The 27,172-nt window shown below is 54.1% G+C and overlaps 1 protein-coding gene and 2 long non-coding RNA genes across 5 annotated transcripts in view; 1 reads left to right on the top strand and 2 right to left on the bottom strand.

Moving 5' to 3' along the window:
* The window catches only part of CD99 (CD99 molecule (Xg blood group)), a 28,494-nt gene extending 26,522 nt beyond the window's left edge, over positions 1 to 1,972 (bottom strand). For all 3 annotated transcript variants that reach the window (XR_003418014.2, XM_027052873.2, XM_027052874.2), the window contains exon 1: positions 1,814 to 1,972. Coding sequence is in view for 2 of the 3 variants with exons in the window: in XM_027052873.2 (XP_026908674.1) it covers positions 1,814 to 1,880 (67 nt within the window). In the remaining variant the exon portion in view is untranslated. The remainder of the gene's footprint in view (positions 1 to 1,813) is intronic.
* A 136-nt stretch (positions 1,973 to 2,108) lies between these two features.
* Positions 2,109 to 8,714, top strand: LOC113597155 (uncharacterized). The gene is made up of 3 exons (XR_003418015.2): positions 2,109 to 2,247; positions 3,276 to 3,576; positions 7,421 to 8,714. It is a non-coding gene; the product is annotated as an uncharacterized LOC113597155 (long non-coding RNA).
* A 4,922-nt stretch (positions 8,715 to 13,636) lies between these two features.
* LOC128311499 (uncharacterized) lies at positions 13,637 to 20,370 on the bottom strand. Its single transcript, XR_008289947.1, has 4 exons — positions 20,150 to 20,370; positions 18,222 to 19,065; positions 14,152 to 14,270; positions 13,637 to 13,901 (listed from the first exon to the last, which is right to left on the bottom strand). It is a non-coding gene; the product is annotated as an uncharacterized LOC128311499 (long non-coding RNA).
* Between the last annotated feature and the right edge of the window lie 6,802 nt (positions 20,371 to 27,172).

Raw genomic sequence — 27,172 nt, 5'->3', positions numbered from 1 at the left:
AGAGGGAGACACAGAATCGGAGGCAGGTTCCAGTCACAAAAGGACTAGTTTGGGGCCCCAAGAATCTAAGGCTGCCCCCCATCCAGACCCGGAACCCCAGAGCTGTGAGCAAAATCCATGGCTACTGCAGACTTTCCCCCTCACCCCACGCAGGTCTTGGACTCTGGGACGGTCCCCTTTTCTTGCAGCCCTGTGTCCCGTGGGCCTGTTTTCATGTTCCTCCAACCCCAGCGGCACAACTTGGAAACGCATGCCAGGCCCTCCCCAGCAGGCTGTAAAGTGTTCCAACACATCCCCCACAGACCAGAATTCATCTTCCCTACAGCCAGCGCAGGGCGGGCATGAAGCCCGTTTCAAAAGCGCAAACGTCGGGGCGCCTGGGTGGCGCAGTCGGTTAAGCGTCCGACTTCAGCCAGGTCACGATCTCGCGATCCGTGAGTTCGAGCCCCGCGTGGGGCTCTGGGCTGATGGCTCAGAGCCTGGAGCCTGTTTCCGACTCTGTGTCTCCCTCTCTCTCTGCCCCTCCCCCGTTCATGCTCTGTCTCTCTCTGTCCCAAAAATAAATAAACGTTGAAAAAAAAATTAAAACAAAAAAAACAAAAAAACAAAAGCGCAAACGTTCCCCACATCGCAGGTCTTTCCTGAACCAAGCAGGAGGCCAAGGACGCAAAACATAACCCCACGCGCCCGCCCCCGCGCGGAGCTAGACGTCACTAACACAAGGAACCTTCCCAGCACAATCCAGACCTCGTGTCGCGATCCCTGTTCCCAAAATGTGTCCTCCTCTCATCATCAGACCTGTGCTGACAAGACTCTGCCCCGTCTGGCTGTGCCCTAAAAATCTGGCCATATTAACAGGAGGAAAAAAAAAATCATAATAATCGTCCGGGGGTGGGGTGGGGAGGCTTTAAAAACGCCACGTCCAGCAAAATCCAGCTCTCCTTTGGAAAGGAGAGAGACAGACAGAGAGAAACATGATCCCAGCTGCGCTCGCAAAGGCGAACGCCCCGAAAACACAGGCAAAGGAGCAGAAACACGCCGGGCCGGCGCGCAAAGCGAGCGTGGTGGGGTCACGACCCCTTTCCGTCTCCTGGTGTCCCGACACTTTCCCCACGTTTTCCGAATTATTTCCTGGAGCGCACGCAAATCTGCTGAGGCCACCCGTCTGTTTCCAGCGGGCGCGCAGCACAGCGCCCAGGTCCCCAGGGCAGCGTGCGCACACAGGGCTGGTGAGTGCGCCCGGCGCTCCAAGTTCGCCCTAAGTCCCCCCACCCCCGCTCCCCCGGCTGGAGCCGGCTGCACAGCCCAGTCCAAATTTAGGCCCGGAGTGCAGGGCGTGGCTCCCCAAGCTGGAACAAAGACTGGGGCCCGGGAGAGCGCCGGGGGGACCAGGACCGCTATGGGGGGGCGGGGGGGGGGGGAGACCGGGACCTAAAAAGTCATCCGCCTGCGGGCATCTAGGGCCCCCCGGCTCCCCTGGGGAACCTCCAACTGCCCGAGTTTCTGGTTTTGGAAATACTCAGCGCCCTGGGCCTCTGGAACAAGTCCACACCCGCCCAGAAAGAAAGTTGCACAGTGGAGCCGCCTCCCGGGGCGTTGGCTACCCGCTGGCACAGCGCGTCCCGTTCGTCCCGCGGGGAGGAGGGTTCCGGGGTGCAGAAGGGTTCCCTGCACCCGCCCCCCACTGCGCGCCCCCGAGGCCCTCCCCGGGGTGGTGGTGGGGGTCCCCGGACACGCGTCCCCACGCCGGTCCCCCGGCCGGCCCGCGCCCCCTGCACCCCGCCCCATCCCCAGGCCCCCACAGATGGCTCACCCCGAGCGGGCACCAGCGTGCCGAGCAGGCCGACCAGCAGCAGCGCGACGGCGGCCCGGGGAGCCATGGTGCGGCCGGCGGGCGCCGCGCAGGAACCGTCCCGGGAGTGGCACGCGCGGGCGGCGGCGGCGGGAGTGCCCCTGGGGCGGGGCGCGCGGAGGGAGGGAGTGGGGGGGGGGAGCACGGGGAGGGGAGGGCCCGCGCTCTGGCCCCGCCCCGGTCTCGGCTCGCCCCTCCCGCGGCCCCCGGAGAGCACCCGGGGCGGGCGGGGCGCAGGGGAGGGACTAGCGGGGGAGGAGCGGTTACCTGGGGCGGTCCCGAAAGGAGCCGGCGACTGCCGTCCCTGCTCGGAAACTGGGGCCCCCGCCCGCCCCTAACACCCCCAGGGCAGCCCTGAAGAGAAGCGAGGAGTCCCCCAGCGCCGTGCTCAGAAGGTGGGGACCCCCACCCGCTCCTAACACCCCCAGTTCTGAGGAGAAGCGAGGGACCACCCCCAACTCCGAGCTCGGACAGTGGGGACCCCTCCATGTGTCCACAGACTCCTCCAGCCCCTCACTGGCCGCTCCCCCCCCGACGAAGAGGAAGCAAACCATTACAAGTAGCGGGAGCCCCCTCCCTGCCCCAATGGGACCCTGGGGCCACCTTGGGGGTGGGGGGGGAACAAAGTGAAATCCTCTCCTTTCCCGCGAGAGGTGGGTCCCTGTCCCCCCGCGCAGACCCCACTCCCATCCCGAAGTCCAGTCTGAACTGACACAGCCCGGAGCTCGGGGTGCAGGCTTTGGGGGCGCAGGGCAAGCCCCACTCCCCACTCTTAATGGGGACTCCCCCTTGCAGGAGCCTCCGGAAGCCTCTCCCCAGCCCACGCGGTGGGGGGGGGGGGGGGAGGAAGGCTTCTCCAGCCCGAGGGGGGAGGGGGGAGAGGCTTCCCCGGCCCCAGGGGAGGAGGGGCCTGTGGGGGGGAGAGGGGGTGCGGAGGGGGGAGAGGCTTCCTCTGCCCAAGAAAGTGTGGGGAGGAGGAGGGGGGGAGAGAGAGAGAGAGAGAGAGAGAGGCAGGAAACCCCTCCCCTTCCCCTCAGGAGGTGCTGGGGCCCTGATGGGTCCCTGTGCAGGTCATAGGCCAGCGGTGCTGGGGCTGGACCCCCGCCCAGACTATCAATATATATATATATATTTAATTGAGATGTTAGCTTAATATTCTGTCTGTGTGTATTCAGGATGCAGAACATCTTGTCCGCAGAAAAATCCCTGAGTCAGATGCCTGCTTTGGCCCTGCAAACCCTCCTACCGGCTGGCCAGGCTCCCACCCAGCACACCCTTCCCCTCAGGGGTCACCCGCCTAGCTGCTGCCACCTTCTGTCACCTCCGTGACTCAGACAGAGGGGCGCAGGGCAGAGGCATTGCGTTGCACCCCAGGGCCCCCCCCCCTTAGACAACTGCAGCAGGGAAGTTTTCTGGCTTCTAGGCCGGCAGAAAGTCAAACGTCAGTTTGTGGATTCAGACGCATGAATTTCACGGAACCCTTTCTCATCAAAACAACAGTCATCTGCCTTGGGAGTCAATCTGGGTGGACTGCCCAGCAGATACCACGTGTGCCCCCAGCCCCCACTGACTCGCTCAAGGCATCTGTCTCTCCTCATTCCCCTCTCCCTGGCCACAGCCTTGGGGCCAGAGGAGGATGTGGACCCTGGGCCAGGGCAAACAGTAGGCTCTTCCCGTGGAGCAAAGGGACACCAGAGCTGGTGCAGCCCTTTTGGCACCTTGAAGTAAGTCAGTCTCAGAATAATGCGTGCATGAAAGAAACCACCGCTTTGTACCAAAGTCAAAACCCAGAGACCCCTCCCCAACCCTGGGGAAGTTTCCAGTCCAGCCCTGTCATCTTCAAAAGAAAACCTCAGCCTGGCCAGTCCTTAACCTCTGTCATGGGCTGCGCGAGGACTCAACCTCTGTTGACACCACCCTGAATGTTCCAGAACATTCTGCAGGCAGGGTTCGCATTTTATCCCCAAGGGGCTAGGTCTCCATCACCCGTCACTTGCACCGAATGCCAGGCTTTGAGGATTGTTGTTTTATTTTCTTTTTTTTCAATTTATGTTCATCCCCACAGGCATTTTGAAGACTTTTCTTTGTAATTCGTTAAGTTGGCTTTTGTTTTTTTTCAAGCGCTCCCTTCCTTGGCTCAAACTAAAAAATTTCCATCGCATTTTCCGGACACTCTGACATCAGGAAGCCCTGAGTTCCAGAATCAAAATTAAATGAATTGGAGAAGCATCCGGAGTTGTACCCAAACGCCAGGGAACACATCTTTGGAGGGCATAGGCTGAGACAGACAGATGGACGGGGGAGGGCGCTCGACTCAGAACAGGCTTCTTGGTCTGCATGCGTTATACTGGTTCCGCCTGGGGACAGGATGGGGACAGTGTGAGCCTGTTTGCGTCCGTGTAACACACACACACACACACACACACACACACACACTAACCCTTCTCCCACTTTCTAGGGACGATCCTTTGTTGACCACAGGGCTTTGTGTATTTACCTGCAAAAACTGGGGTGGGTGGTGAAGGTGACGGCCGCACACGTATTCACGAAGGGGCGGAAGTCACCTTAAGGTGACAGGGTCCAGGTCCTGACTGATGGAGCTCACAAAGGCCAGCAGGGGTCAGTATTATCAATAGTCCGGCTCCTGCTGGTGTCCTGCCTGGGGAGTCCAAAGAGGCGTAAAAATCCTGCAGAAATTCCTTGGGAACGCGAGCCAGGTGAGTCTGGACTGTGGAAACGGCACAAGGGGCTGAACGCCGGGTTTCCGGTCTCTGAGTCAGTTGGGTTATCTCCTGCCCGGGTAGACGCTGGTTTTTCCATTCCTTGGTTCCCATAAAATCGTTAACCACTGAGGTTTTTGTAATTCTGTGTCGTTCTGACACCTGCAAGCAAGTGGTGCATGAAGGGTGCAGGGGCACAAAATAGTTGGGGGGCACCTAAACGGACGTGCCTTCTGTAAGAGAGACTCTGTCTTATCTTTCTTTCCCTGGAAGCGGGGTGGGGACCCCTACCACTGTCAACACCTCGACCTCTTCCGGTCCTTCTCTCCTTCTGAAGAATGATTTTGGGGAGTTCGGTTTCCAAGGAGGATACACATAAATGCACCAAGAACACCCCAAACCTGTGCACATTGCCTAGAAACGCTCTCTGGGCTGTCCAAACCTGTAGTCGGGACGATTTCTTATAAGGCGAGGGATGTCTTTGTTATCTGTATTTGCTAACCTCTCTGCACTGCATCTGTATTAGTTTCTGTTTTTTCTTAATTTTTTTAATGTTTGTTTCTGAGAGAGAGAGAGAGAGAGAGAGCAAGATCAGGGGAGGAGCAGAGAGAGAGGGATATACAGAATCCAAAGCAGGCTCTAGGCTCCCAGCTGTCAGCACAGAGCCTGACTGGGATAGATGGGTGGGTGGATGGATGGATGAGTGGGTAGATGGATGGTGAATGAAAGATAGGTGGCTGGGATTGGCCAATGGATGGATGCATGGATGGGTATGTGAATGGATGGATGGGTGCCTGGATGGATGAGACTGGGTGAATGCATGGATGGATGCATGGATAGATGGATGGATGGATGAATGGATGAATGGGTAGATGGATGGATGGATGGATGCATGTGTGGATAGATGGATGGATGGGTGCATGGATGGATGGATGGATGGATGGATAGATGGATGGATGGGTGAATGGGTAGATGGATGTGTGGATGGATTGATGGATGGATGGATGGATGGATGGATGGACAGATAGAAGGATGGATAGATGATGGATGGATGGATGATAGATGGATGGATGGGTGGATGAATGGATGGATGGATGGATTGGATGGAAGGATGAATGGATGGTTGGATGGACAGTTGGATGGAGGGATGGATGATGGATGGATGGATGGATAGATGGATGGATGGATGAATGGGTAGATGGATGTGTGGATGGATTGATGGATGGATGGATGGATGGACAGATAGAAGGATGGATAGATTGTGGATGGATGGATGATAGATGGATGGATGGGTCGATGGATGGATGGATGGATGGATGGATGGACAGTTGGATGGAGGGATGGATGATGGATGGATGGATGGATAGATGGATGGATGGATGGATGGACAGATGGATGGATGGATGAATGGGTAGATGGATGTGTGGATGGATTGATGGATGGATGGATGGATAGATAGATAGATGGATGGACAGATGGATGGACAGATAGAAGGATGGATAGATTGTGGATGGATGGATGATGGATGGATGGATGGATGGATGTAAGGATGAATGGATGGTTGGATGGACAGTTGGATGGAGGGATGGATGATGGATAGATGGATGGATAGATGGATGGATGGATGGATGGATGGGTAGATGGATGTGTGGATGGATTGATGGATGGATGGATGGATGGATGGATAGATGGATGGACACATAGAAGGATGGATAGATTGTGGATGGATGGGTGATAGATGGATGGATGGGTCGACGGATGGATGGTTGGATGGACAGTTGGATGGATGGATGTGTGGATGGATGGATGGATGGGTGGCTGGCTGGATGACTGGGTGAGTGGATAGAGGATGGATGGATGGATACAGGATGGATAGATGGATGGATGGACGGACAAACAAACGAGAACCTTATACTAGACAATGTTGTACCATTTTATAGTCTATTTTCACATGGGAGAAACTATGAGGTAGGGAGTGATTAGCCTATTTCAGCTCATAAGGAAACTCCCTGGGCCCATGGAGCTCATGAGTGGCAGGCTGGGATGAGAACCAAGTCTTTCTGGTTCTGAGTCTAGGCTGTTTGTACTTTACTGCCTCTGGATTGCCTGCAAACCACTGGCATTTTCCTCAGAGTGTCCACAGCAACCAAGAGAAAGAGTGTGTTTTATGATAGAGTTCTTATATTAGAAAGTTCACGGTGTGTGGCTGTCAGTGGTCCAATCTATTTTAAAAACAGTACTTGAATTTAGCAGAAAAGGTCATGTGTGAGCCTTAGGTGTGTGTATCTTCCCCCCTCTTAAACGTGACGTAGGTTGGGTCCACTGCAGAAGTCAAAAGCTACGTGAAGCTACGTAATATAAAAACAACCACTTTGTTGAAGGGGCTAAGTTGTGGCTTGTCTGGGTCAGAATCAAGAACAAATCTATTTCCCAGAGTCCGCGAGTCTCCCCCTTATCCTGGGGGACACGTTCCAAAGCTCCAAGTGTGTGTCTGAAACTGCAGACAGGACCTGATCCTACATGGGCTATATTTTCCCCTACGCATGCCTTTGGCAAAGTTTATCAATCAGGTGCAGTCTGAGAAGAACAATAACGAATCATAAAATAGAAGAATTAGAACAACACACAGTCCTGTAAAGTTATGGGAACGTGGTCTTTCTCTGTCTCCCTCAAACATCTCGTATTTCTGTACTCCCCCTTCTCCTTCTTGTGATGACGTGAGATGATAAGATGTGACATGATGAGATGAACTGGGGTGAATGATGTAGGCATTCCGACGTAGAGTTAGGCTACTGTTGTTGACCTTCTGGAAATCTCTCAGGAGGATTATCTGTGTGCCAAACCACAGATAAGGGGGCACTCCCGAACTGCATTTGGAACACGAACGCTGTTTGTCTCTACGTGTGTTTCAACAAGGAAACAACCCTGTGTCTTCGCACCGTGTGGGTGGCCAGCATCCCAGAGTGGCGTCTTCCCTGCTCCATGCGTTGGCCATGACAGTCACGGTCACGGGCCGGAAAGAGTTGTCCTAGACTTTTGGTGAGGCTAACTGCATTCCAAAGGCTGTGCATTGAGATAACGAAACTCCTGGTCATTTTTTACATCTACATGAACGTGGTCCATGGCAAAACTTGCATCCGTCTTAATTCTAAGACGTATAATGGTTCCAGTTATGTGTAAGATCTTACCCCAAAACTTAGCGGTTGAAGACACCCACACACGCATTTGGCTACGCACAAACAAACAAACCGAAAACCCTACAGTGTGGGAGGGCTTGGCCAACTTTGGCTGCTTGTGCAAACATGAGTAAGCATTTCAAGATGGCGGCAGGAGACCGTTACACCAAGTGTGGAGCCCCCTTGTGACCCCAGGTGCAGCTGCACACATTCCCGAAATCAGCTCTGGCTGAGATGTTGGGTGAGGCTGTCCCACGGACACCACATCACAAGCTTCCGGGAGGACAGAGGGATGAAACCAGGTCATCATTTATGATCCGGTTGGGGTTGACGGCTGACGGGAGCCAAGGGTCATTGGTCGGGAGACCTTTGTCGGCCACAGGATGGCCGTCGATCACTGACGAGCTCGGGTGGTTTCCCGTGATCCGTCTTGTGGGCAGGAAGCGTTTGACACGGGCCCTCGGGTTGAAACAACCCCTGTCTCCTTCTGACGGTCCTCCTCTTGGGGGATCGTGGCGAGGAGATCCCAGTGTGGCAGCATGTTTTTACCTCAACGCCCCGGATCTGCTGTCTTCCCACACTGGAGAATGAAAAGATTGATGCAAAGTGAGCAGGAGGCAAAAATCGATTAGAAGAAAACATCCAGAAGGAAGGAAATGTGCAAACTGTCTTAACAGAGAGGAGGCACTCGAAAGTGAATGCCTGAGGACGGCCCGCAACTTCCTTGTTTATGAGGTTTTGGGTGCCCCCCTCCCCCCTTATCTGCCTTATTGGCTGCAGAGGTCTGGGTGCTGGGTTGCACATTCCTGATCGACTCACTTGCAGCGTGTGAGGGCTGCTCTGTGTCCACGCTGGACCCCGTGGGTCTTAACGTTTTATGGCCTGCTAGTGATTTTTATTGTTTTTATTTCAAAAAAGATTTTGTTTCTTAATCTTTAGACATTCTTGCGAGGCACAGAGACAGAGAGCGCGAGCAGGGGAGGGGCAGAGAGAGAGAGGGAGACACAGAATCCCAAGCCGGCTCCAGGCTCCGAGCCGTCAGCCCAGAGCCCGACACGGGGCTCGAACCCGCGAACCGTGAGATCATCACGTGAGCTGAAGTCGGACTGAGCCACCCAGGGGCCCCTCTCCTACTTGTTTTTAGTCCGGTCTTTTGTCAAATCCCTGAGGGCATCCTGGCGGGGACGTAGGTCGCCTCTGTTCCATTCTTAAGACGAACCTTAAGCCTGGGCAGGGGGGACGGGCTGGGGGGCGTTTGCTGTGCTCAGACGCTCTGCCTGTTTTGTCCTGTCTCTCCGTGTCATATCAAGACCACCCCGCACCCTCCGTGGACTCGGCAAGCCACCTGCTTGCCCCAGATCAAGCCAGCGCACCCGCTTGCTCCCTGCAGGGACAGGCTGGGTGCTGTGCCACAGAGAACAGAGCGCGACCAAAGCCAAAGGGCACTATGCTTTGCAAACAAATGCAAATGCAGCTTCTGCAATGGACAGGGGGGGTCCAGGAGGCCAGCGGTCCCGTCTATGGTCATGCCGTCCCTCGCGTCAGTCAGTGCAATGCAGGCCAAGTGACCCCGACCCTTCTCACTGAGCTTCCTGTCCTGCTGTCTTGCCTGGCCGCCACATGCTCACGTCTGGGCGGGTTCGTGGGGCCCAGCTGAGCTGTCCTGGCTGAGCCACACATCGGCCGTGACTCGTGCCCACACAGGAGTTCCTCGGGCATCATCTCTGTGCCCCAAAAGACTGACCTTCTTAAGTATTTGCCAAGACCCCCGCAGTGTTCTTATCACCTCTAGGGCGCCCAATAACGTCCCCAAGGGGTTTGCAATCCCTTTGGTTTTGGGGGGGGAGGCAGAAAGACAAGATGACCACTGTCTGCGTGGGAGCTGCTTCTCCTACACGTGACTTCTACTTACTTCTGGCTGGAGGTCGAGGTCAACTGAGCTGGTCTGGGGCACAGACATTCTTCCCAGATTTCAGCAGCGTTCCCCGAGTTGGCTCATGGTGGCCAGTGATGGGCAGAGAGAAAAAAAAAAAACCCAACAGGATTCGGTAAACATTTAACTCACACGTGAGCCACGTGTCCCTGTTTTTTATTGCAGTGACAAAGTCAACTGGGGTGACGGTGCTTTTTGGGTCTTTGGAGGAAATTCGCATCTTTATTGCAGGGAAAACTGACCCACGACCGTTGACTTGTGGGCTGGGCGTGTGTGTTTGCGAGTTCGAGCCCCGCGTCGGGCTCTGTGCTGATGGCTCGGAGCCTGGAGCCTGTTTCGGATTCTGGGTCTCCCTCGGTCTCTGCCCCTCCCCCGCTTGCACTCTATCTCTCTTTCTCTCTCTCAAAAGTGAATAAACACTAAAAGATTTAAAACACAGTCTTCGTATCTCGGGGTAAGAGTCACCGTGTTATCGTTCCAGGAATTCTCGAGCAAGGAGACAAGCGTCCGTGGCTTTGAGTCATCTCTGGCCTGTTTCTAGGGTCCCCATCGAAACCACCCCACACCGGAGAATGCGTGAACAACCAGAAGCGGTCCCTGGGAGAGAGAAGGGGCCAGGCCAGGTGGCAGGAAGGGTGTGGTTCTGTCAGTGACCCCAGGGCGGGGACGGGAGATCGAGGGAACTCAGCCAAGAGCACCAGATGACAGGCGGGGCCGGCTGCTTCCTGGAGCTGGGGAAGCCTGGGCCGGAGCGGCTGCAGGGGACGGCACGTGGGGTCAGGGACTGTGGCCAACGCTGGGCTGCATTTGCAGCAGCCTGAGGACCCGGGGAAGAGAGCAGGATTGTGAATGAACTTCCTTGAGCAGCCGTGACAAAATATCACCAAACTGGGGGCTTAGAACAACAAGAATTCAAGTTCCCCCAGCCGTGGACACCAGACATCTGAGATCCAGGCAGGGCAAAGCCGCTCAGATCCAGGAAGGGAAGGGCTGCTGAGATCCAGGGGGGTCAGGGTTGCTGAGATCCAGGGGGGGCAGGACCACTGAGATCCAGGACGGGCAGGAACCCTGAGACCCAGGCAGGGCAGAGCCACTGAGGTCCAAGCAGGGCAGGGCGACTGAGATCCAGGCAGGGCAGGGCCACTGAGACTCAGGCAGGGCAGGGCCACTGAGATCCAGGGGGGGCAGGGCCACTCAGATCCTGGAGGGACAGGACCCCTGAGATCCGGGCAGGGCTGTGCTCCCTCCAGAGGCTCCAGGGGAGGGTCCTTCCTGCCTCTTCCAGCTTCTGGGGCTCCAGGCGTCCCTGGACTGTGGCCGCGTCCCTCCCGTTCTGCCTCCGCCTTCACGTGGCTTCTCCTCCGTGTCTGTGTCTGTGTCTCCTCTTGTGTCTCTTAGAAGGACACCTGTCATGGGGTTCAGACCCACCCTCAACCAGGATCGGCTCATCTCCGATCCTTCACTTTCCCACATCTGCAAAGACCCTGTTTCCAGACAAGGTCCCGTTGTGAGTTCGGCTGGAGTCCAAAGCAGGGGAGACCGTGTATAACCCACAGCAGGGTCTTCTGCCCTGACTCACTCCCTCAGGTCGGTCAACGCAGCCCAGAAGCCAGCACAGCCCGGGTCTCCGGACACAAGCCGTAAAAATCAGCACGCAGTGCAGACAGCGGGGTGTGGACGGCTGGAAGAAAGTCTGGGGGCCCGGGGCGGAGACTGAGCAAAGAAGTTACACGTGTCTCAGGACGGCAGTGGGAAACCCCTTCTGCTGGGGCTGAGCCTTCAGCTTGGTTGCATCACGAAAACGTAACTCTTGGAAATAGAGGACTACGAAAAAAGCGGTTATTTCTTGTCGTGATTCGGACAATGCTGCTGTTTTCCCCCAAAAAGTCAAACTAAAACCATTACTTGTGAAAGCTTCCTCAAGTCCTCGGCGCCCGCGGTTTCCGTGGATTGTGCTTTTTTTCAGCCGCACGCGAGCTTATCAAGGTCAACAGCCTTGGTCTCATAAGCAAAAGCAAACCATTCAAACAGCTCCGTTTCTGGCTTGTTTTCTCCTAACATACAAGGATAATCTATTCCTTAATAAGAATAATGATAAAATAATAATAATAATAACAAATGTCGGGGCGCCTGGGTGTCTCAGTCGGCTAAGTGTCTGACTCTTGAATTCAGCTCAGGTCATGATCTCACGGTTCGTGGGTTTGATCCCTGCATCAGGCTCTGCACTGACAGCTCAGAGCCTGCTCGGGATTCTCTGCTCAGGATCTCTCCCTGCCTCTGCCCCTCTCCCACTCTCTCTCCCTCTGTCTCCATCCGTCTCTCTCTCTGCTTGCGCTCTCTCTCTGTCTCAAAAATAAATAAGGCATTTAAAATTAAAAAAAAATAATAATAAAAACGATAAATAAACATGAAAAAATGCACACCTTGGATGTAAAAAAGCTGTGGAACTGATGTCGTAAGTGTTCCTTTGGAGAAAATGGGTCCCGAAAGGCACTTTGGGAATATCAGGTGGTTTGCTGTGATGCTTCAAGAGAGCAGAAGACAAAAGAAAGAGGCCCATGTTGAGTGAGGGCCAGGGCGGGGCCCGGGATTGCGGGGAGCCTCCTGAAGCCCTGCCTGCCCCTCAGCCAGGGTCTGGGGATCCCTTCATCTCTGGATGGTGCACTGACTCAACCAGATGGCCCTCCTTGGCATGGGTGGGCCACGCCTAATCAGTTGAGTGACAGCATGGAATCTAAGAACAATGGAGGACCCAGGACTTGCTTGCACTCTCTCTCTCCTCTCTCTGCTGCAGCAGAGACCTCTGTCCTGTCCCACACTTGGGCGCGAAGGTCCTGGTTCTGAGGCCTTTGGACTCAGGCCAGATAACACCTTGGCTTTGTCCCTTGTCCATGTTACAGGTGCAGGTGGGAGCACCTGTGTCCCTCCATAATCACGTGAGCCGATTCCTATAATAAGTGCCCTCTCCTATGTATTTGTGTCGCCTGTGGGTGCTGTTTTCTCTGCAGCAGGGCCTTGACTTAGGGGGCGGAGGTCATAGGTGCTCCAGGAAAATGAAAACACAGGTGGCTTCTGAGGCCACACGAATACAGCAGGGCCTGCAGTGAGGACATACGCTCCCCAGGAACCTCCAGAGCGCATCAGCCCTGCAGACACTCTTGGTTTCACACTTCTGATCGCCCGCGCTCAGCGGGAATACGTTTCTGTTGTCTTGAGATCGCACCCCTCCGCCCCCGCACCCTCCAGTTTGTGGTCCTGGCAAACAGACACCAGACACAAGGGAAAAACCACGCCCATGTATTTTCCTTCCCGTGTTGGATCCTTTTGTGCGGGACGGTGTGCAGGCGGGCGGGAGCAGTCCCGTGTAGCTTTCGCTCATTCCGAGGAGTCCCCACCCCATCCGTCAACGTTTCTCCGACCCGACAACAGAGTCCTGAATGGTTTTGCAGAAATAGAATAAAAGGTATTTATTGCACGGATATGTGGGTGCTGCCGAAACGGTGACGACCTGATGGGGAGGACACAGGTGCACCTGGGAAGCGTGTGCAAACTCTCACTCTGTCCTGTGCCCCTGGTCCTCTGGCTGGTCCTCGGTTGCATCCTGTGCCAGTGAACCCGTGACCTAGTGAGTAACATGCTTCCCGCAGCTCAGAGCTCATGCGGCCCGAGGAGGCGGTCCCGGGTCGCTCCCATCTGTAGCCGGTGGATCCGAGGCTCAGGTGAGTTCGGGGTTGGCGTGTGTGGTCGCAGAGGGCGGTCTCGTCGCCTCCCCGTGGGGACCTACCAGCCCACGGCCTCGGGCACCTCCCGTGGGCACAGAAGTCCTTGTGCGAATCCCAACATCTCTGAGCAGTTTTTTCCGAGAAAACCCGTGTTCTTCCCTTTTTGTCCAGCAGCCCCGGGGCGGGGGGGGGAAGGAGCGGGTGGGGGGGGTGACAAGGGTGCCAGACTATAGGACCAGCTTCCTCCTCTAGGGGCTCGGAGCCACACGGGCGGGCGGTGCAGGCTGGGCTTGTGAGCTCCACGCACAGGTCAGGCAGCAAAGTGACCCAAGTCACGCCCCAGATGTGTCCCCGCTGGGCCCCCCTCTGGCTCAGCTCTCCCGCCCTGGCTTCCTCCGTTTTTGTTTTCTCCTTCCCCATGGAGATGTTGTGGGCTGTCCCCTGAGCCCGGCCTCTTGAACCACACACAGGGACGTGCTGTTCTTCCGGAGAGCAGGTCTTGCAAAAAAAAAAAAACAAGAAGAAGAAGAAGAATTAAAAGAACAAAACGCACAGACGCGCTAAAGAAAAAGGCAACGGGAGAGAAACGTTCTACGGGGGCAGCAAACGTATACTCTGAACTCTGCTTTCTTTGCAATGTATCTTTTTTGAAACAGGCGGAGACAAGGGTCGCGGGGCAAAGGAAAGCCGTCTACGCGTCTAGCTGGAGCCCGCACACCCTGGCGGATGCCACGGGATGCGTCCTTACCCCTCGGCCCCGGAGAGAAGTGATTCGAATTCCTCAGGGCTCTCTCCCCAATCCGACGGGCTCCCGTGTCTGGAAACCTCCAGAAAGTCAGGACCTAAACACGGTCCAGGAGGCCACGGCTGCTCAGGACGAAGGTCAGGGCGGTCAAGTTTGGTGGGGTCAGGAACCCCCCCCCCCACCTCCCACGACTTCCCCAATAAACCCTCGGGCAGACGGATGGGGACTGATGTCCAGCAGGTGGAAAGCAAGAGCCCAGCTGAGGCCGAGACTGGCCATGGACGGCTTCCTTCCTCCCTTCCTTCCTTCCTTCCTTCCTTCCTTCCCTTCTTCCTTCCTTCTTCCTTTCTTTCTCTCTTTCTTTCTTTCTTTCTCTTTCTTTCTTTCTTCTTTCCTTCCTTCCTTCCTTCCTTCCCTTCTTCCTTCCTTCTTTCCTTCTTTCTTTCTTTCTTTCTTTCTCTTTCTTTCTTTCCCTTTCTTTCTTTCTTTCTCTTTCTTTCTTTCTTCCTTCCTTCCCTTCTTTCTTCCTTTTTCTTTCTTCCTTTCTTTCTCTTTCTTTCTTCCTTCCTTCCCTTCTTTCTTCCTTTCTTTCTCTTTCTTCCTTTCTTTCTTTCTTCCTTTCTTTCTTTCTATTTCCTTCCTTCCTTCCTTCCTTCCCTTCTTTCCTTCTTTCTTCCTTTCTTTCTCTTTCTTTCTTTCTTTCTTTCTTTCTTTCTCTTTCTTTCTTTCTTCTTTCCTTTCTTCCTTCCTTCCTTCCCTCCTTCCTTCCTTCTTTCCTTCTTTCTTTCTTCCTTTCTTTCTCTTTCTCTTTCTTTCTTTCCTTCTCTTCCTTCCTTCCTTTCTCTTTCTTTCTTTCTTTCTCTTTCTTCTTTTCTTTCTTTCTTCCTTTCTTTCTTTCTATTTCCTTCCTTCCTTCCTTCCTTCCCTTCTTTCCTTCTTTCTTCCTTTCTTTCTCTTTCTTTCTTTTTTCTTTCTCTTTCTTTCTTTCTTCTTTCCTTCCTTCCTTCCCTCCTTCCTTCCTTCTTTCCTTCTTTCCTTCCTTCTTTCTTCCTTCCTTTCCTCCTTCCTTCCTTCTTTCCTTCTTTCTTTCTTCCTTTCTTTCTCTTTCTCTTTCTTTCTTTCCTTCTGTTTCTTCCTTCCTTTCTTTCTCTTTCTTTCTTTCTTTCTCTTTCTTTCTTTCTTTCTTTCTTTCTTTCTCATTCTTTCTTTTGGTCTTTCTTTCTTTTTTTTTGTTTGTATTATGAGGACTGAACACATCGGACCATCAACAGATGGGACAGTGTATTTTTCTTGCGGAATTTAAAGATCTCGCTAATGTGCAAACCCAAAGTACTTGACGGGCAGGTGGAGACAGGTACCCCAGGTTTGCAGTTAGCCTGAAGAAAGGCTGGTTTCTTTAACGGGAAACCGTAACGGGAAAGGCCCCATGGTTAGCAATTTACATGTTACCACACTTTTACAATCAGGTCAACAGATGATGCATCATCACGGGTGACACTATAAGGCAGAAAGGGAGACAAATCCAATAACGGGGCCATGATTTCTACAACCACCTGTGCAGGGAAGTCCTTACTGCCCATTAACCCTACTGGTCTTATTATGTTTCTTTCAACGTTGGCCACCATTGGGGAAAAGAACACACGTAGGCCCAAAATTCCTGAGTCTCCTTCTTGGGCCATGTAGCATCTCTCCCTCTCTCTCTCTCTCTCTCTCTCTCCATCTCCATCTCTCCCTTTTTAAGTAGGTTTCATGCCCAGCACAAAGCCCAACATGGGCTTGGAACTCACAACCCTGAGATCAAGCGCTGAGTTCACATCAAGAGTTGGATGCTTAACCAACTGAGCCACCCGGGTGCCCCCATGTAGTGTCTTTCTCAGTGTGGTGTGGGGTGATGCCCTGGAGACCAGCCGGGGGCAAGTACATCGCATTGTGCACCAAGAAAGGGAGAAGAACCAGAGTGCTCCAGGAGAACCAGGCCATGAAGATGCCACCCACTGGGGCAGGACCATCGCATCCATTCCCCAACTGTGCTGTCGTCCTTCCTGACTTAGGTCGACCTCAGCTTTCCCAGCAGTCACTCCAAGAATCAGCTGGCTGTGGCCCCAACCATCAATTATCTGGCTGCTAGGTCACACCGAACCCCCTGACCGGTGCTGTCCAGGGAGGCGTGTCTCCTGCTACCCCGTGGGCAGATAGAGAGCCTTCCCACCGGGGCCGTCATAAGGGCAATGAGGGGTGTGTACAATGGGGCAGAGGGAGTGCGTGAATATGCTTGCAGACAGGATGAAAAGGACCAGGAATTCGAGTGACTTTCGAAAGAATGCCCTGCAGTCATCTGTGCCCGGCTGGGCTCCCACTCAGGAGACAGCACGTACTCAGCAGGCCCCAGACAAGGGCTCCTGTGTCAGGGAGGGCCTCTGCTGACCAGGCGGCTCACTGGGAAAGAAGGAGAAAACACAATGACGAGGGAAGGAATTTGTGGAGTGGGGGTTCCCACAAACAGCCCCAACAGAGGAAGCTGAGCCAGCTCTGGGGTGTCCAGCATGGCCCTGACAAGCTTGGTTTTCCCAGCTGGGTGCTGGAGAACCCCACATCACAGTGAAGGAGAAGCTTTGGAGATGCTGGTTGGTAAAGGAGGGAGGGGAGACCCAGGGCCGTGTGAGGATTTGGGAAAGGTCATGGTGCAGACAAGGCAGCTGCACTCAATGCCCAGGGCAACTCTTCGTCTACGTTGGGATTTTCTCTGGACTCCAGGACACTGGGAGGAGGGCCCACTGACTCAAATGACAGAGGGCTGGGGATGTAACTCTCCCTTTCTGACCCAGACAGGAAGCCCTAGTTGTGTTTTTCGTAAAGGTACCTTGCTCTATGTGTCTATCCATGCATCCACTCAAACATCCATCCATCCATCCATCCATCCATCCACCTCTCCATGTATTCACCAACCCACCCAGCTCTCCAGACAGTCTCAAACATCCATCCATCCATCCATCCATCCATGCATTCATCCATCATATCTATCCATCCATCCATTCGTCATATCTATCTATGTATCTATCTATCTATCTATCTATCTATCTATCTATCTATCTACCTATCCATCCTTCCATCTACCCATCCATCCATCATGTTTATCTATCTATCTATCTATCTATCTATCCATCCATCCATCTCTCCATGTATTCACCAACCCACCCAGCTCTCCAGACAGTCTCAAACATCCATCCATCCATCCACTCAAACATGTAGCAATTCAAACATCCATCCATCTACCCGCAGACTTATCTACTCAAACATCCATCCATCCATCTATCCATCCATCCATCCATCATGTCTATCTATCTGTCTATCTATCTACTATCTATCTATGCATCCATCTACCTATCTATCCATCATGTCTGTCTATCTATGTATCTATCTATCCATCCATCCATCCATTTTTCCATCCATCCATCCATCCATCTGTCCACCCATCATATCTATCTATCTATCCATCCATCTTTCCATCCATCCATCCACCCATCCACCCACCCACCCACCCATCATATCTATCTATCTATCTATCTATCTATCTATCTATCCATCTTTCCATCCATCCATCCACCCATCCACCCACCCACCCATCATATCTGTCTATCTATCTATCTATCTATCTATCCATCCATCATATCTATCTATCTATCCATCTATCCATCTACCCATCCATCCATCATGTCTGTCTATCTATGTGTCTATCTATCCATCCATCCATCTTTCCATCCATCCATCCATGCGTCCACCCATCATATCTATCTATCTATCTATCTATCTATCTATCCATCTTTGTATCCATCCATCCACCCATCCACCCACCCACCCACCCATCATATCTATCTATCCATCTATCATCTATCTACCTACCTATCTATCCACCCATCCTCCCCCATCCATCCAGCCAAACATCCATTCATCCACGCAGCCACCCATCCCTGTGCTTGTTGCTGTGTACTCTTTCCTGTCACTTAGAAAGCACAACAGTCCGAAGCAGACCAGCTGGACCCAGCAGAAATGGTGCCTGCAGGTGGGTCACTCACCTCACACCCAGGATGGGCTGTCTCCCAACACAGCAGAGAGGCTGAGGAAGCCTGTCTCCTTCATTTCAGACCTAGGAAAGGAGGCGCTGGGAAGTCTTTAGATGGCACCAAGCAGAAACCAGTTCCCCAAGAAAGGAAGGTTGGTGCAGGAGCTTGCAGGCTGTGAAATTCATGCAGGGGGGTCAGGAAGGTAAACTGAGGCAGGCTCACCACCAGGATATCCTGGTTGCAAGCACAGACTTTGGACACATCACCAAGGAAACCTCTGAATCCTGCTTCTGCCTTCAAAACAATCATGCAGTTGGAGATGCCACGAGCGTCTCGCCTGGAGAGTAACACCCACTTTGTCCTTGTCTGTGTCTGATAAATACCTTCAAACAGTCGTAATCAGGACGAAAGTCTCGGAAGGCTTGGCTCCCGCAGTTCACCCGCAACACCCTGTGAGGCGATTCGAGGTCTTGAATGATCTCCTGGTCTGTGATGAATGCTGCTGGCATTCCCACGGACAGGTCCTGCTGTCACGCCCTCACGGCGGAGAAGCAGCTGGACAAACACACACAGATAGATGACTCTCGGCTTCTATCCACGCCCCAGGTCACTTCTGTTCCGTTTGCTGAAGCTGAAACTCTGTCCCTTCCTCAAGGAACGCACCTGGGCCACTTCTCCGGGCCACCGCTGGACGTCATCTGATGACATCATCCCTCGTCGGCACCTGCCACACCTACTTGGTCCCCCAGCCTTTGGGGGTCCCGCTCTGGGGGTCCTGAACGCCGATTCAGAGCAGAGCTCATCAAGGAGGTGGCAGAGATGATTTGCAGGAGTCCATGGACAGAGTTTCAGACACCTGTCGTAGACTGAATAAGTGAAATCTTTATCACAATAACACAACTGCTAAGGTTGATGCAAAGAACTTGTTCAACCTAATTAAGGGGGGTGGGAGGAAAGGCATCTTCGCGGGGGACGGCCCCAGAGTGTGCCGTGTAGGGGGGTCAAAGGTGAGCAGAGCAAGGCCACGGGCAGTCCCCGGGAGCTCCCTCCTGCCCCCAGATGCCCGTCTCTCCATCTCCCTGCCCCTGGCTTGGGCTGTGACGCAGCCCATTGGTCACATCCTCATTGGTAACATGCTTCCCTGTAGCCTTCAAGTCCAAAGTTCGCTTTCCCATCACGAAAGCGGTCTCTGCTCCCTGCAGACAACCAGGAAAACCAAACAAGTAAAATGGTGGATGGAAAAAGAAGATCCCACTCTGATTTGCCCGTGGGAGGAATCCCGTGATACCGCTGGCAGCCAGCATCCTAAGGGGAGCCTCTCCATCGGGATCCTACTGTAGATACTGAGCGAGCCTTTCCCTTCCTATGCGGACGGTGCCCTTGCTGCACAGGAGGCCCCCAGTCCTCACCCCAGTCTCCCCAGTGCACTGTGAAGACGGCAGAAGGATCCGCCAGCCAAGGAAGGCGGGTGGCTTCTGGACCCCACACAAGGCATGGAATCCTGTCTTCACCAGCAATGGCGCCCTGAACACGCGGATTTTAACCTCGTAAAACCCGGCCCATCCTTCTGGCCTCCGGAAATTCGAGATCATACATTCCCATCATTTTAAGCGTTTTAAGCCGCATCCCCAAGGCTGGGCTGTGCGGGGTTCCATCTGGTTAGGAGTTGACTGTCCTATCTGTTGAGCTCGCAAGTCTGACCTCCAGACTCTCCAAGCAGCCGGGAGGGAGGTTGCCTCCCCCAGGTCTGGGCATGCTGCACGGTCTCATGGGGACCCGAGGGGCATACGCGGTGAATTCGAGGGGACTCTTCCGGTCACGCCCAGGAGACACCTCCTCATGGAAGCTGTTTCCGGTTTCACCCCTTGAGTTCACCACGCCCTTCATCCTGAGATACCCCAGGGCGTCCTTCCAACATTGTTTCCCCTGGGCTCTCCCACCTTCCCAGAAGCTGAGACGTTTGGCCAACTCAAAGATGTGATTGGTCGTTCAAATGCTTCCAAGGGACCGGGCGTCTGGGCGGCTCAGTCGGTTCAGTGTCGACTCTTGATTTTGGGTCAGTTCGTGATCTCACGGTTCCTGAGATCGAGCCCCACGTCAGGCTCTGACTGACAGTGCGGAACCTGCTTGGGATTCTGTGTCTCCCTTTCTCTCTGTCCGTCTCTCTTAAGAATAAATAAATAAATGGAAAAACAAAAATAAACGAATGCTTACAAATGAATACAGTGGGGGGGGGGGCTCATTTCAGCTACAGGATTCTTCGCTCATAACCAACCATGAGAGGCCAACAAGATACTGGTGGGGACAGACAAACCATGGCAGTCCAACACTGATCTATCTATCTATCTATCTACCCACCTATCAATTTTGTTTATCTATCTATCCAAACATCTATCAGTATTTATTAATTTATGGACCGCAAATAACAGGGGTGAGATTAACTCACTAATTGTCTGAGAGCAAATCTGAAGTTGTTCCTATGCAAGTGGCTGTCAGAGAAAGAATGAGGGTCCGAAACCCAAGTGAGGGAGAAAGCACGCCTTCCCTTTCAGAGCCTGCCTTGTGGGGCACAGAGTCTCAGCCAACAAGCGGATCCTTAAATCGTCTAACTGGGTGTGTGGTCCTTGTTGTCCAGTGTCCTCCATATGTGCTTATCCTGGAAAGGTCACAGCCACAGCCTCGTTCCCGACGGATGGCACGTGGGCCTTCTGCAAAGTCTCCCTTGTGTGAGCTGTCCCTGGGACAGGTGCCCTGTTTAGCTGTGTTCCCTTCCCAGCGGGCTACACCCTCGAGGGCCCAAAGCCAGTGCTGAATACGGATTTCACTACTTACTTAATATGTTACTTAACTACCTTAAAGATAAAATTCATGGGGCACTTGACTAGCTCAGTCGGTGGGGCGTCCGACTTCGGCTCAGGTCATGATCTCACGGTTCGTGGGTTCGAGCCTCACGTCGGGCTCTGTGCTGATGGCTCGGAGCCTGGAGCCTGCTTCCGATTCTGCGTCTCCCCCTCTCTCTGCCCTTCCCCTGCTCACGCTCTGTGTGTGTGTCTCTCTCTCCCTCTCTCTCAAAAATAAACATTAAAAATATTTTTTAAAAAGTTAAATATAGAAGGGACGTCTGGGTGGCTCGGTCTGTTAAGCCTCTGACTTTAGCTTAGGTCATTGTCTCACGGTTTGCCGGTGTGGGTTCGAGCCCCACGTCGGGCTCTGTGCTGACAACTCAGAGCCTGGAGCCTGCTTCGGATTCTGTGTCTCCCCCTCTCTCTGCCCCTTCCCCGCTCGTGCTCTGTCTCTCTTTCTCCCTCAAAAATAAACATTAAAAATATTTTTTAAAAAGTTAAATATAGAAGGGACGTCTGGGTGGCTCGGTCTGTTAAGCATCTGACTTTAGCTTAGGTCATTGTCTCACGGTTTGCGGGTGTGGGTTCGAGCCCCGCGTCAGGCTCTGTGCTGAGAGCTTGGAGCCTGGAGCCTGCCTCGGATTCTGGGTCTCCCTCTCTCTCTGCCCCTCCCCCATTGGCGCTCTCTCTCTCTCTCTCTCTCTCTCTCTCAAAAATAAATAAAAATTAAAAAAATTAAAAAAAACTAAAAATAAAAGAAAAGAAAATTCGGGGCATCTGGGTGTCTCAGTCAGGTGACTGACCAACTCTTGATTTCAGCTCAGGTCATGAGCTCACAGTTTGTGGGTTTGAGTCCTGAGCTGGGCTCCATACTGAGCATGAAGCCTGCTTAAGACCCCCTCCCCTGCCCCTCCCCTGCTCACACACCCTCTCTAAAATTAAAAAAAAAAAATAAGAAGAAGAATAAAATAAAAATAAAATTCAATCAATGTAGTCTGGCCACTGGCAAACTAAACCACAGATCCCTGTCTTGATCCCTGCACGTGTCTCTTCAAAGTCTGTGTTTTTAATATAATGGAAACCACTACGGAATTTCCAGAAGCTAATGGGAAGCCGAGGTTTTCTTTATATGTTTAATATAAAAGGGAACATTACCTGCCCCCGGGAAAGTATTTATGAGAGACATACGTGCATGGAGAATCAGCTTCTCCTTTTTATTTTCTTTCCAAGTAGCAGATTGTCCTGTTTGTTCAGAAAACCAATTAAATATTTAAAGAAGGTGTCCTGGAGAGAGTTATCTTCCTAAATTGTTGCAGACCAGCTGGGGAAAATGCACAGGTCCAGAGAGGAGGGGGGTCGGCTACGGTCCGAGATACACAGCTGGACAGGTTTCTGTTTTCTTCTTCTTTTTTTTAATGTTTGTTTACTTTGAGAGAGAGAGAGAGAGAGAGAGAGAGAGAGCGCATGAGCTGGGGAGGGGCAGAGAGAGAGGGAGACACAGAATCCAAAGCAGGCTCCGGGCTCCCAGCTGTCAGCCCAGAGCCCCACGCGGGGCTCGAACCCATGAACGGTGAGAGCACGACCTGAGCCGAAGTTGGACACCCAACCGACTGAGCCACCCCGGCGCCCCAACAGGTTTCTATTTTGCAACAACATTTTCTCGCTGGCTTCCCGAGGTGTCTGGGCCCCTTGGAGAGCTCTCACCTTCGCAGGTCAATATTCCTTGCATGTGAGCAAGGTAGCATTTGCTGTGCACTGAGCAAGAGACCGGTGTCCTTTCAGTGTTTTTAAAACGAAGCCAGCAGGGCAGGGCCACCGAGATCCAGGCAGGGCTGTGCTCCCTCCAGAGGCTCCAGGGGAGGGTCCTTCCTGCCTCTTCCAGCTTCTGGGCCTCCAGGCGGCTCTGGGCTTGTGGCCGCGTCCCTCCCATCTGTGTGTCTGCCTTCACATGGTTCTCGTCTTGTCTGTGTCTCTCCTCTTGGGTCCCTTAGAAGCACACCTGCCTTTGCATTCAGCCCGATTCCAGCTGAGCTCACCTCAGATCCTTCACTTCCTCACATCTGCAAAGACCCTGTTTCCGCATGAGGTCCCGGCCCCATCGATGGCCCGCCTGACCTCCTTGCACCCCAGTGCAGGTCTCAGGGCCTGCTTCTGGAAAGGCCTGCCCGACGGGCACTTCTAAGAGGCAGGGGATGGGGCGCCTGGGTGGCTCAGTCGGTTAAGCGTCCGACTTCAGCTCAGGTCACGATCTCGCGGTCCGTGAGTTTGAGCCCCATGTCGGGCTCTGGGCTGATGGCTCAGAGCCTGGAGCCTGCTTCCAATTCTGTGTCTCCCTCTTTCTCTGCCTCTCCCCCGTTCATGCTGTGTCTCTCTCTGTCTCAAAGATAAATAAACGTTAAAAAAAAAATTAAAAAAAAAAAAGAGGCAGGGGATGGCTGAACCAGCGTCCTGGCAACGGCCACCGTGTCTTTCCAGGCCCCTAGGACAACCTCCCGACTCAGGGGCTGGGTTTTGCCCCGTTCTGGTGTCCGTGGACGGGCCTATGTTCCCCTGCCGTCGACATCATATCTGTGTGATCCGTCCCGACCCCTTCCTCGCTGCAAACCCGACGTCTCGGGGATCGCCTTCCCTGTGCACCTCCCCACGTGCACAGCGCACAGAAAAGTCGTGCACTCGCCTGTATCTCGGGCTGCAGGCGACCCCAGTAGACTGGCCAGGGGGGGACAAGGGCCCGACTTTGCATGGCGAGGGGCAGAATGCAAAGTGGGGGTTCTGAGGGCACGGGACGCTGCGGGGACACAGCACGCCCCCACCCAGGCTAACTGAACAAACAGGAAGGACCGCGCCCCCCAAGGGGCAGGGCCCGCACTCCCGCAGAAGCACAGGGTTGCGAAGGACGCCGTGGGGCCGGGAAAGCTGGGTGAGGATCACAGCACGAGCCCTCGGGAAACCTCCCATCACGGGGTCCCCATCTGTCTGGGAAGTGGGTGTGTCCTAAGACGTCAATTCCAGCCGAGTGTCAGAAAACAGAAGGTGTGTGGACAGCGAGGGCAGGAGCTGACTTCCAGAGAGTGGACAGGTGGATGCGGGTGCAGCCTCCGAGAGAGCAAGCCATTTGGAGATGTCCTGAGGGTGAGTGCAGGTCCTCTGAGGGCCGTTGAGGAAGGAAGGGGAGGGGGGGAAGGACAGAAAGAGGGAGGGAGGGAGGAAGGAAGGAAGGAAAATGGATGGAAGGAAGGACAGAAAGAGGGAGGGAGGGAGGAAGGAAGGAAGGAAGGAAGGAAGGAAGATGGATGGAAGGAAGGAAAGAAAGAAGGAAGGAAGGAGGGCAGGAGACAGGGGGTAAGGAAGGAGGGAGACAGAGAAGGAAGGAAGGATGGAAGGAAGGAAGGAAGGAAGATGGAAGAAAGGAAATAAAGAAGGAAGGAAGGAGGGAAGGAGAGGGGGGAAGGAAAGAGGGAGGGAGGGAGGAAGGAAGGATGGATGGAAGGAAAGATGGAAGGAAGGAAGGAAGGAAGGAAGTAAGGAAGGAAGATGGATGGAAGGAAGGAAAGAAAGAAGGAAGGAAGGTGGGCAGGAGACAGGGAGTAAGGAAGGAGGGAGACAGAGAAGGAAGGAAGGAAGGGGAGGGAAGGAAGGAGGGAGGGAGGAAGGATGGACAGAAGGAAGGAAGGAAAGAAAGAAAGAAGGAAGGAGGGAAGGAGAGGGGGGAAGGAAGGAGGGAGGGAGGGAAGGAAAGAAGGAAGGAAGGAAAGATGGAAGGAAGGAAAGAAAGAAAGAAGGAAGGAAGGAGGAAAGGACAGAGGTGGGAAGGAAGGAGGGAGAGAGAGAAGGAAGGAAGGATGGATGGAAGGAAAGAAGGAAGGAAGGAAGGAAGGAAGGACAGAAGCAGGGAAAGGAGGAAGGAACGAAGGAAGGAAGATGGAAGGAAGGAAAGAAAGAAGGAAGGAAGGAGGGAAGGAGGGGGGTAAGGAAGGAGGGAGGGAGGAAGGAAGGAAGGAAGGAAGGAAAGAAAGAAGGAAGGAGGGAAGGAGGGAGGGAGGGAAGGAGGGAGGGAGGAAGGAAGGAGGCAGAGATAGAAGGAAGGAAGGATGGAAGGAAGGAAGGAAGGAAGGAGGCAGGGAGGGAGGAAGGAGGGAGGGAGGAAGGAAGGAGGCAGAGAAAGAAAGAAGGATGGACGGAAGGAAAGAAGGAAGGAAGGAAAGAGGAAAGGAGAGAGGGGGGAAGGAAGGAGGGAGAGAGAGAAGGAAGGAAGGATGGACGGAAGGAAAGAAGGAAGGAAGGATGGAAGGAAGGAGGGAAGGAGGGAAGGAGGCAGGGAAGGAGGCAGAAGGGAAACGTAACCATGGCGATCGTGTGTCCGTTCACTCGTGGACATGTCAGAACGCCCATGATTATTGTTCTCATCGTGGCTTCCCGCCTCTGCCGGTGCGCTCCGGGCACAGCCAGCCAGAGCAGGTGCGCGGGCGACGGGCGCAGGTCTTCCAACAGGGCCTCCGACAGCCCCCGGGGGACCGGGCCTGAGAGGCGGGCGGCCACGTCCTCCGCGCGGCCACTAGGTGGAGCCGTGCGACAGGCGCAAAGCGCTCAGCGCTCCCTGGGCATCGGCGTCCACCACGGAGACCCTCATCCCGGGTCTGTGTCGCGGCCAACCCCTCCCGCTGATGACCGCGGCGCCCCTCCCTACCATCCTTCCCTCCCCCGCAGGAAACCAAGGGACGGGGGACCTTGCCAACCGGCCGGACGGGGACTCCCTCCGGGGGGCAGCCATCGTAAAAAAAACAACAAACAAAAAAAGCCCCAAACGACCCGCCAAGAGCACATCGACGCACCCCGGACACGATGGAGAACACCAAAGGCTTGCCCGGATGCGTTTTCTAACGCACCCCTCGAGGGACCCCCCCAAGTCTGCCTTGCACCCCCGCCCCCAGGCTAGATTTCGTGTGGAAGGCGACCACCTCTGTCTGACCCACATCCACACCTTTGCAGAACTAGAACATGATTATCTAGAGGCTCGGGATTGGTTCCAGAACTGTGCCCCAGGGTTCAAAGCCCAGACGTGAGTCTGTCCTGCGCCCCCCCCCGGCCCCCCCCAGCTCTCGGCTTGGACAAGGGGGAGAAGGACGGTGCTCCTCAAACGCACCGCCTTCACGTGAACTATTTTCACACACAGGAAACACCCCAGGAGGGTCATCGAGGCAGCATTTTCTGCCTGAGCCCCTGCTTCCCCAGGCCTGCGTGTTCCCCACCGCCCCTTTTGCACTGGGTTCCCGAAGCCGCAAAGAGACGTAGCCCAGGGGCGCCTGGCTGGCTCAGTTGGTGACGCGCCAGACTCTTGGTTTCGGCTCCGCTCCTGATCTCGAGGTTCAGGAGTTCGAGCCTTCGTCGGGCTCTGTGCTGATGGTGTGGAGCCTGCTTGGGATTCTCTCCCTCTCCGTCTGCCCCTCCGCGGCTCACCCTGTCTCTGTCTCTCTCAAAATAAATAATTAAACTTAACAAAATAAAATGAAAAAAAGACACATGCCAACAGAGACAATATAGAGTATACAACCAGGGTCCTGGGGCCACCATCACGGTGTTTATTTTTGACAAAGAGAGAAAGAGAGAGGGAGAGAGAGCACGAGCAGGGCAGGGGTAGAGACAGAGGGAGACGCAGAATCCCAAGCAGGCTCCAGGCTCTGACCTGTCAGTGCAGAGCCTGATGCAGGGGTTGAACTCATGAACCGTGAGATCGTGACCTGAGCAAAAGTCGGATGCTTAACCTACTGCACCACCCGGGCGTCCCAGGAAAAGCAAGTTAAATTAACAAAAGCGTCTCCGTGAAACCTTGGCTGTCACCACTGGGTTGCCCCGTGTCGAGTTGGAACTGATCTGAGTAACCAACAAGAAGGCACGTCTTCAAGCCCAGACAGGGAAGGGACCCGTGTAGGCCTGGAACAGCCAAGGCCAAATCCTCTCTGAACATTCACGTCCTGTCCCGCTACTGGGCAAAGCACCGATTTCCCTTCGTGGCCTTTCGTTGCCTGCCACGGCCTGGAGACCCCGGGGTGGGGGGGGCGGGCCCAGGTCTGCAAGATCAAACCATTCTCTCCAAAGGCAATCGACTGCATTGTGCAGGAT

Source organism: Acinonyx jubatus, chromosome X, assembly GCF_027475565.1.
Source record: "Acinonyx jubatus isolate Ajub_Pintada_27869175 chromosome X, VMU_Ajub_asm_v1.0, whole genome shotgun sequence".
Lineage (NCBI taxonomy): Eukaryota > Metazoa > Chordata > Mammalia > Carnivora > Felidae > Acinonyx > Acinonyx jubatus.
This window is presented reverse-complemented; position numbering and strand designations above follow the sequence as displayed.